General features: G+C 37.5%; 2 protein-coding genes across 8 annotated transcripts; one reads left to right on the plus strand and one right to left on the minus strand.

Moving 5' to 3' along the window:
* Nucleotides 1-1,810: 1,810 nt before the first annotated feature.
* LOC116930790 lies at nt 1,811-3,979 on the minus strand. Its single transcript, XM_045180811.1, has 3 exons — nt 3,825-3,979; nt 3,341-3,724; nt 1,811-3,216 (listed from the first exon to the last, which is right to left on the minus strand). The coding sequence occupies exons 2-3, from the start codon at nt 3,364-3,366 to the stop codon at nt 1,980-1,982; spliced, it is 1,263 nt and encodes a 420-aa protein (XP_045036746.1). The 5' UTR covers nt 3,367-3,724; nt 3,825-3,979; the 3' UTR covers nt 1,811-1,979.
* A 1,811-nt stretch (nt 3,980-5,790) lies between these two features.
* Nucleotides 5,791-8,025, plus strand: LOC116928519 (protein ARV1). 7 transcript variants are annotated; one of them, XM_045180821.1, is made up of 8 exons: nt 5,791-5,941; nt 6,011-6,130; nt 6,186-6,336; nt 6,420-6,540; nt 7,416-7,482; nt 7,552-7,652; nt 7,719-7,813; nt 7,885-8,025. In XM_045180821.1, the coding sequence occupies exons 1-8, from the start codon at nt 5,846-5,848 to the stop codon at nt 7,887-7,889; spliced, it is 756 nt and encodes a 251-aa protein (XP_045036756.1). In that variant the 5' UTR covers nt 5,791-5,845; the 3' UTR covers nt 7,890-8,025. The 7 variants fall into 7 exon arrangements, with proteins under 7 accessions (XP_045036756.1, XP_045036753.1, XP_045036757.1 ...); XM_045180818.1 differs by having other exon boundaries at nt 7,719-8,025; XM_045180822.1 differs by lacking the exon at nt 7,416-7,482.
* Nucleotides 8,026-8,739: the final 714 nt, after the last annotated feature.

The following is an 8,739-nucleotide window of genomic DNA, read 5'->3' on the forward strand; positions in this document are numbered from 1 at the left end:
TAAGACTAACCCCTTATGGCGGGGGTAAGGGTGGCCACCCCACCCCCCCATAATCGGGCCGGGGTGGGGTGGTTAACCCGATTATGGCTAATCAGGGCCGATCCCTAATTGCACCTAGGGCTCGGCCCCGATTTCAAATTAATCGGGGACACCGAAAACCCTCACCGAAAAATGAGGTTCGGGGACGGTGCGGTGCGGTGATTTTTTTTCCGGTGCGGTGCGGTGCAAGCACCGGTAAGCACCGAAAGCACCGAATAGAAATTTGCCTGAGGTGGTGCGAAAAACAATAAATGACGCTATGGTTGACTTAACACCGGATCTGTCTCCTGATAGGTCATCTATAATAAAATTGCTCCTCATAGGTCAATCAGGACCACGTGACTAGTGTGACATTTGTGTTTGTTGTCAGTCAATGATGAGTGGTGTGTTTAAGTTGTTTAGTTTATTGTTACTTATAGTTTGAATCAAATTGGATTCGTGTTTGTTGTTTTTTAAGTGTTTTTTTATCAACCATTTAGTGAATTTCAACAGAAATGCCACCAAAGAATTCACAAGGGCAGAAAAGATCTGTGTCGGCTTTGTCGAATGTTTCAAACGTTAGCTCACCAAGTACAATCAGCATTGAACTCTACGATAGTGGTGAAGAAGGAGCTGAAATGCAATCAACAAATGAAGCATGCATTCTTACAGGTAAGTTTATACCAATTAATGAACAGAAATAAAGTTATTTAACACAAGCTTGTCAATACGCACCAATCCGCCAAGACCGCCTGGGGTAGTCAAGGTCAAAAAGGGGAGACAGGGTAAAAGGATGAGTGAAAATGACCGCCGAAGCCAATATTTTACATCAAAATAGGGAGATTTCAAACAATTAAATCAGCACTATGGAGAATTTAACCCTAGCGAAAAAAATAGAGCATATACTATGATATGTCCTCTTTTTTTTCGTGCAAAAATTACAAATAAATCTCAGAAGCGAATCTGTTCAGGTCTACTTTTGTAAGACACACTCTGAACATTTAAAAGTTAAATAACGTAATTAAATTTAAAAATTTTGAAACAAAAAAATACCATTAAAAAGAGCGTCAAAAACTGAATAAGACGTACTTATTCAAAAATCAATAGAGAAATAGAAACTAGTCTTAAATAAATATAAATGAAAACGCGGAAAAAATCCTAAGTTACGGCAAAATGAAAAAATCTGATTTTCATTTTGCTGTAACTTTTTCCCTAATTGCGCAAAAAAAATCCTTTGGCCAATAAATTTTAAACATATTTATTGATTCACTTACCAAATTTCAACGAAATCCGAGTTTTGGTCGCGCATCGGATTTGTCAAATCCGTGTGGATTGACCCATGGCCGAGTTGGACGATAGCCTAGACCAAGTTCCTTTTAAGTTTTCTGCTTATTCATTAGACCAAACTGCTGATCAAAAGAAAAGTTACGCCTCAAAGCTTCAACGCAATGGCGTGAATGACTGTCCATTAGTCTGTTTCATTCCCGCACTTTTTTTGATTTTCATATGGGCCTTTTTTTATTGAGGTTACTTATAGTTTGAATAACTAACCTATTTTTTTTTTTTTTCTTAAAAAAAAATAAAATCTAGACCCCCCGCCAACTCATAAAGTGTCAAAATGGGTGTTTTTGGACGGTTTTTCGGCACTCTTGGACTGCGTGTTAGTTTTAAAAATCGGGCCTTAACATATTATTATTTAACTAGTGAAACTACATATTTTTACCAATTTTGAAGAAAATCTAATGAAATTTAGACCCCCCGCGATAAGTTTTGATTAAATAAATTAGTAGTATTGATGAGATAAATTTATTTTTCCCTGAGTTAATTTTTGACAAAAAGACTATTCAGTTCATGAATATTCAAATAACACCGCTCGATAATCAATAACATAAAAAACAGAATAAATTCATAAGCGATCAAGATCAGACTTCTTCAGGGACGCCATTGATACTCTATGATTTTCAACAACTTGAAATAAAAAAAGCCTGCTGTTCCTCGGATTGGCAAATGTCTTTAAAATCAGAAATCAATTTTATTCCGCGTTCTGCGCAGTCATTTACGACTTCTAACTGTCGAACGAAATCCCTAATTTCACGATAATCAGTCATCCGCTCCCAATACTTTAATGGAAGCTGCAACCAATCTGTTTGACTAGCATGAAGTCTCATAACATGAAAAAGTAGCCATAAGTTCGGGCCTATGAGTGAATGTAAAAGAGGCATGTCGTCAATGGATTTAATCGGAAATTTTGGTTTTCCCACAATGAACTCCTTTGGTCTGGGTGTTTCCCACAACTTTCGAGCTAGTATTGACCGAGTAAACTCCGATAAATGCTCGTTGAAAATTGCAAACACAACTAAGGCTTCTGTAAAATACCATTGATGGCGGAGACAAGATTCAATCGCTGCATTTGCTATTACTTCGTCATCGTCTCTGAACCATATCATTGACCCCAGGAACAACAAATCGTCCGTTGGGGCAATAAGGGCCAATCTAGATCGAAGGAAAGATTTAGCATAAAAAAGTGCGATGAAATTTTCCATCCGGGTTATTTGATCTAGCTCTTTGTCTGTAAGTTCAAGACGAGTTGACAGCAAACACATTTTTAGGAAATAAATGGCCTTACTCATAAACCGGGCATGATGGAGCGCTCCCGGTTTCCTTAATATAATCGTCACGTCACCGCCAAGAAAAAGAATCGTTAACTCTAGCAGTTCTTCATAATCGGCCCTAGGAAACACACTAGTCGAATAACAATCCTTCGCCCATTTAAGAACTTCTGTTGCAGTTGATGCTATCATTGATGTAATTGGTTTCCCGTTGTCATCCATGGTCCCAGGCCATTGAAATAGAGTTACGTCGTTAAGATAGTGATCGATATTCTCCCAGTCACTCTGAAACCGCTTAAAAAGCAACTCCTCTGGGCCAACTGTGTTACCGGAGACGGCTTTCCAAATATTTTTTATGTGAACCTCGTACATGTGATGACGACAGGCCAGCCAAAGAAGAGGGCGATTCAGATCCTTTTCAATTAAACTGGCGCAACCATTTCGAATGCCAGTATTACTAGAAGTGGTATCAAAAACTAAAGCGGCGACGTCTTGTTTTAGTTGCCAATCATCTAGCATTTCAATTACTGCGTTCTTTTGCGAAATACCGGTTGAATCTGCAACGGATGGAATGCCAATGATTTTCGGTCTATGAAAAAAAATGAAAAAATTAAGATTAAGATAAAAAAAGAAAAGATTACAAAAAGATGCACATATATATCAATAAGCAGATGTAAAAATAATGTAGAGAATAAGGATATAGCAGACCATACTTTGCCCAAAACGATTTCCTTGCCATCCTTCAGTTTATGCAAGGCCTTGTACAGAACATATCCATCTTGAAACTTCTTGTAGCTTAGCATACTCTTCAAATTCTCAGTTCTGTTGCCATCATGTCGACTTTTTGTTACATAAAGGTAATCAATTAGGTCGTATTTGGCTATGTTGGGTAAACTTCTCTGTAGTTGGCGAAGATCTTGATCACCAACAATAAAGTATTTCTCGTCAATGCCCCATGGACAGTCATTCACGCCATTGCGTTGAAGCTTTGAGGCGTAACTTTTCTTTTGATCAGCAGTTTGGTCTAATGAATAAGCAGAAAACTTAAAAGGAACTTGGTCTAGGCTATCGTCCAACTCGGCCATGCCGAGAATCGCCTGCAGAAAACCAAAACAAAGTTTTGTATTTAAATTTTCAGCCCTTAATAATTTTTTAGTCCGAGTAAACTATACATGAAATTAACGACCGATATCTTACCTAGAGCACTGTGGAATTTTTGTGAAGAAATATTGCGAATTGAACGAGTTACGTATATTTTGTTAAAGACACTTAAATTTCTTATGGCCTTTGCCATGTAAACGGAAAACGACTACAAAACGCATGCGTTGCCAGATTTCTGAAAGTCGGATTTTCGCTTTCTAAAAATGCCCTACACAGGCTATTAGCGTTGTCTTATGTATTGAATTTTGTAATTGCTTTCCTTGAAATCGGGTATTGCACCGAGCACCGCAATCACCGCACCGAGCACCGCAATCACCGCACCGAAAAAAAGTTCACCGCACCGAATCGACTAAAAAACTCCCCGATTAGTGCGGGGCCGAGCCCTAATTGCACCGAAACATTTCGTTGCAATAGGGAATAACGCCACTTATTGCAACGACATATTTCGTTCCAATAGTGAAATAGTGCGTTATTGCACCGAAAGATTTCGTTGCAATATCCCCCTAGTGTCGTCGGAGCGAACCCTACCACCTTTCTGTGTACCCATCTACCCATGAAAGACGGTAGGGTTCGCCCCGGCGACCGAGATCAAGTTGTTTTTGTCCCATTCCCAGTGTTGCCAACTAGCCGGGATTTATCCCGGTTTCCGGGATTTTGGAGTGGCACCCGGGAGAAACGCCGGGATTTGACCAAAACCGGGTTTTTCCCGGGAATTTTGCCTAATAAAATATTTTTTGTGTGTGATACTATATAAATCGTAAAATCGATGTTTTTTTACACTTTAAATCCCATTTTTCGTATAGTTTTTTGAAGACCTTATCAATACTCGATAGGTGTCGTTGGTTGCATACCTATGTTATTAACATATCCCTTATCCTAGTCATATCCCTCTCACAATCATTGTGACACAATGTCAATTGAATAATTTTCAATTCCCACATTCTAATCAAAATGCTTTTTAATTTTGTCCTTGTCATTTCAGTAATTAATTGCAAAAATTGTTTTGCGATTCATTTAATGTGATATAATCCAGAGAGATCTCGTTCGTTCAATGCAGTATTTGTCTTCCAATAAACAAGCAAGTGTTTCCGTCGTTCAAAAAACAGCAAAAACAGCATTTAAATTCATTTAAACTGAAAACCGGGATTTTTTCCATCAATTTCCGGGATTTTTTCAAAAAATCAGAAACCGGGATCGTTCCGGGATTTTTTTAACGACAAAACCGGGAAAACGGCCAAAAGTAGTTGGCAACGCTGCACATTCCCATTTTCGCAGTCGACGGCTCTGGGAAGTACGTGTACCGTGTTCCTATAACATGGCTCTATAGACCAAGATCGGATGCTGAGTTGCCAAGGCTGAATTCCGACCTGCGGTATTTGTCCTCTCGGGCCCTATAGGAGGGAAATGAAAAATAATATATTTAATTAAGTTGTAGTTAGTTTTATTACAAAATCTTTTGGAATCGTGTACTATACCTCTGTGCTGATATAATACAAAAAATTTGATCTCCAAAAAAGCTGTTATTTTTCCAGGAAACTTTTTGAAAGGTACTTGTTTACCTTTCCACAACACCCCCTCCCCGTATTACAACTGTAGAACAAGAAGCAGACGTTTTTCTAAGTAAATTTCTGTTTACTTATGAATAAGTCCTTTAGCATAATCAGATAACTTAAAAAGACTAATTGTGTCAAATAACTCATTACCGACATCACAAACTACACTACTCATGACATAAAAAACGAAAACAGTTTGACACTACAGTCACTAGTCACAGTCAATCACTTAACGTCTGCTACGGTACATTGTAAAAATGTAAACAAGTACCTTTCAAAAAGTTTCCTGGAAAAATAACAGCTTTTTTGGAGATAAAAATTTTTGTATTATATCAGCACAGAGGTATAGTACACGATTCCAAAAGATTTTGTAATAAAACTAACTACAACTTAATTAAATATATTATTTTTCATTTCCCTCCTATAGGGCCCGAGAGGACAAATACCGCAGGTCGGAATTCAGCCTTGGCAACTCAGCATCCGATCTTGGTCTATTGTGAAAAAATGAATACAAAATTTTATTCGTGTATTGAATGTGGAGCCAAAAACGTAGCCTTATTTCAAGTATTTAGTGAAAATGCATTAACTTTGCAGACATGTGTAGGTTACTGTTAGTTTAATTTTTATTTAAACTGCAACTATTTTGCTTAACTAATTTGCTTAACACAGGCTAACTGTAGTAAGGTCATTGACAAGTATGTTGAATATGACTTTACGGTTATATTAATTGACATATTATTGCTAAAATTCTCTGCCTACCGGCATGTGTTGTACAACTCAAATACCAAGGTAATCAATATAGTTATAATAATTCAATTAAATATAAAGAATAAAGTGTATTCAGACACACCTGTCCCGTCTTCTGGCACTTACTCTGCTTTCGTCTAGCTATGTTGAGTGGGTATATCAAAAAGGCCAAATTCAACAAAGATCTGAATTCATTCTTTATGAACTAGAATGGAGCTTTTATATCATGATTGGGCAAGAATTAATTAGTAAGTATGTCATTCCTATCTGTAAGTTAGAGTAAATTTAAATGCTTTAAAGCTGTTCAACTTGTTTCTTGTTATGTTATCAGAAGCTGCTTTGTTTTCTTTTACATTCATGTTACTTGGATTCATGTCTTCAATGATGAGTGTCTACCGGGAAACATTTTCTTGGACACACATGCTTTGTGGGATGGCAATGAGCTACTGCTGGTATGGAGAACTAGATTTTAAAGATATCTCAGTAATGGTTTAAAATAGTGCAGTGTATTTATTAACTCCAAATAGGAGTACTGTACATTTGGTGGAACCACACAATTCTGTAATAAGAAGGATAGGTAGAATAGAGTTAGAAGGGAAATGCACGATTACGATTATAAATGAATATCAAGCCCTGTCGCATTGCTGAATGTGTTGAATCAAGCTTGCTACTTGGCCAGTAGGGTCAAGTATATAGCAAGTGTAAACTCAAGATTTTAAAAATTAGAAAATACTATCATAACATTTTGAGTTTCGAAAGAAAACAGTCAGTTTTTGCAACGACAAGTTATTCCGTTAATTGGATGGCCACCGCACGCCGGTATGGATGGAAGATCGTTAAGTGACCTTTTGTTGCACACTTGAGTTGTCTTATAGCCGGTACAGAGCAGCATAGTCATGTAATCCATAACTTTTTACATTTCAATTTTGATTGTACTTTTTACCTACCGTACTGTAATATCCGAAAATACGAGACGAAATACTTAAGCCCATAAGGCATCGAAGAAAAACTAACTTTCTATCACTACTGTATGAGATTCCGTTTTTTAGTAAATCTCGAGCTTGTTGCCTGGAATCGTTATGTTGCTAAATGACAGAGTTAGAACTCCATGTTTTATAGGTAACACATCGTTGCATCTTCATGCTTCTATTTGAAGCCCATTTGAGGGTTTTGGGTTTTTAGCGTTGCCAATATCTTGCTGTTATCAGTTTTAAGCACAAATTAGTGATATGTCGAAATTGCTACTTTTAACACTCTTGTTGCTTATCCAAATACGTTTCAAGTAATAACTGAATTCACCAGCGTATTGTACAGCTTCTCTTTGTAGTGGTAGACAACACCATGGTAGACAATGTTCTAAATGGCAATGTGTAGTGAAAATGGATTTTCACCTGGTAATGCAGTACATGTAGTATGAAAAGCATTTAGAAGTTATGTAGGGTAACAGATTTTTTGTACCGCAGGCACCTTGTTACGGTCCCTTCTTTGGTGTGGAACCATTATTCAACTTATCGTCTCTTAAGCCAAATAGCACTACTGATCAGTTGCAACCACACATTTCATGGTAGTATGCAATGTACTGTGAAGTGATGCATCTCATAGAAACTTAGCATTTTAATTTCTTTTTCAGTCTGTGTTTGTCGAAGCTATGTATTGTCTGCGATCACGGTTTTGGGCGCTTGGGGAGTTCAACAGAGTGTCGCCCAATGGCTTCAACATTTAAACGTGTGATAATTTTAAAAAATCGCCTTTTATTTTCTATTCCAATTGAAATGTCCCCTTTTTTCTTCACCCAGAGTGAATAAACAGCGTAAAGGGTAGCTTACCTCCTGATAAACAACGTTTCAGGAAGTCGGAATTGTCTATATGAACATCTGTGATTGCGACAAAACATTCTACACACTCATTTGACACATAAATACAGAACATTTAAAGGACACAGATGTATAAAAGATCTTTAACATCGACAGCTTCTATTATAACTGGCATGGACAGGAAAACATTTCCCAGTGCTTTTTCAGAAAGCATGATAATCGTTTTCATTTCTCGAAAACATCCGTCAGCGTTTTTTGTTCGCTTGAGTCCTAGCATGAACTACTATAAAGACGGGATTCTCGCCGTGTTAAAGCTTGTCGGGTGGCTCTTTCCACGAAAAAAATATATGATTAAATACAGATTTAAAAGGCGATTCTAACTACATAAGTTTTTCGTGATGAAACTATAACTTAAGAAGATATTTTGATTTAAATCTTAGAATGAGGGGGGAAAGGGCGCTCCGCCGGTGTCATCTATCACCAAAAAATCGCAATTTCTGGCTGATTGACCATTGAACTCGGAAATAGTACGTACAGTATCCTGCACAAAAATCCGAACACCGATTTAATTTTTTAAAGCCACCTATTGGCGGGGTAAAGGGTTTTTGTTTGTTTTTCTTTAAGAGGGAGGGTAGACGGGGTGATGGACACATAGGGCAGGGTTGGATTAGTCTAGAAATTTTGTTTTTATGCCGTAAGGTATTACGCTTTAAGGCAAGTAACAGGTCGGGACATTTTTGCAACCCCCAGGGTGATGTGTTTTTTAAAAACGACAGTTGGAAATGTTGGATTTTGGCTGTGTAATATTCCTTACCCAAAATAATTTAGAGAGCTGCC

The sequence above is a fragment of the Daphnia magna genome, unplaced genomic scaffold (genome assembly GCF_020631705.1).
Source record: "Daphnia magna isolate NIES unplaced genomic scaffold, ASM2063170v1.1 Dm_contigs066, whole genome shotgun sequence".
NCBI lineage: Eukaryota > Metazoa > Arthropoda > Branchiopoda > Diplostraca > Daphniidae > Daphnia > Daphnia magna.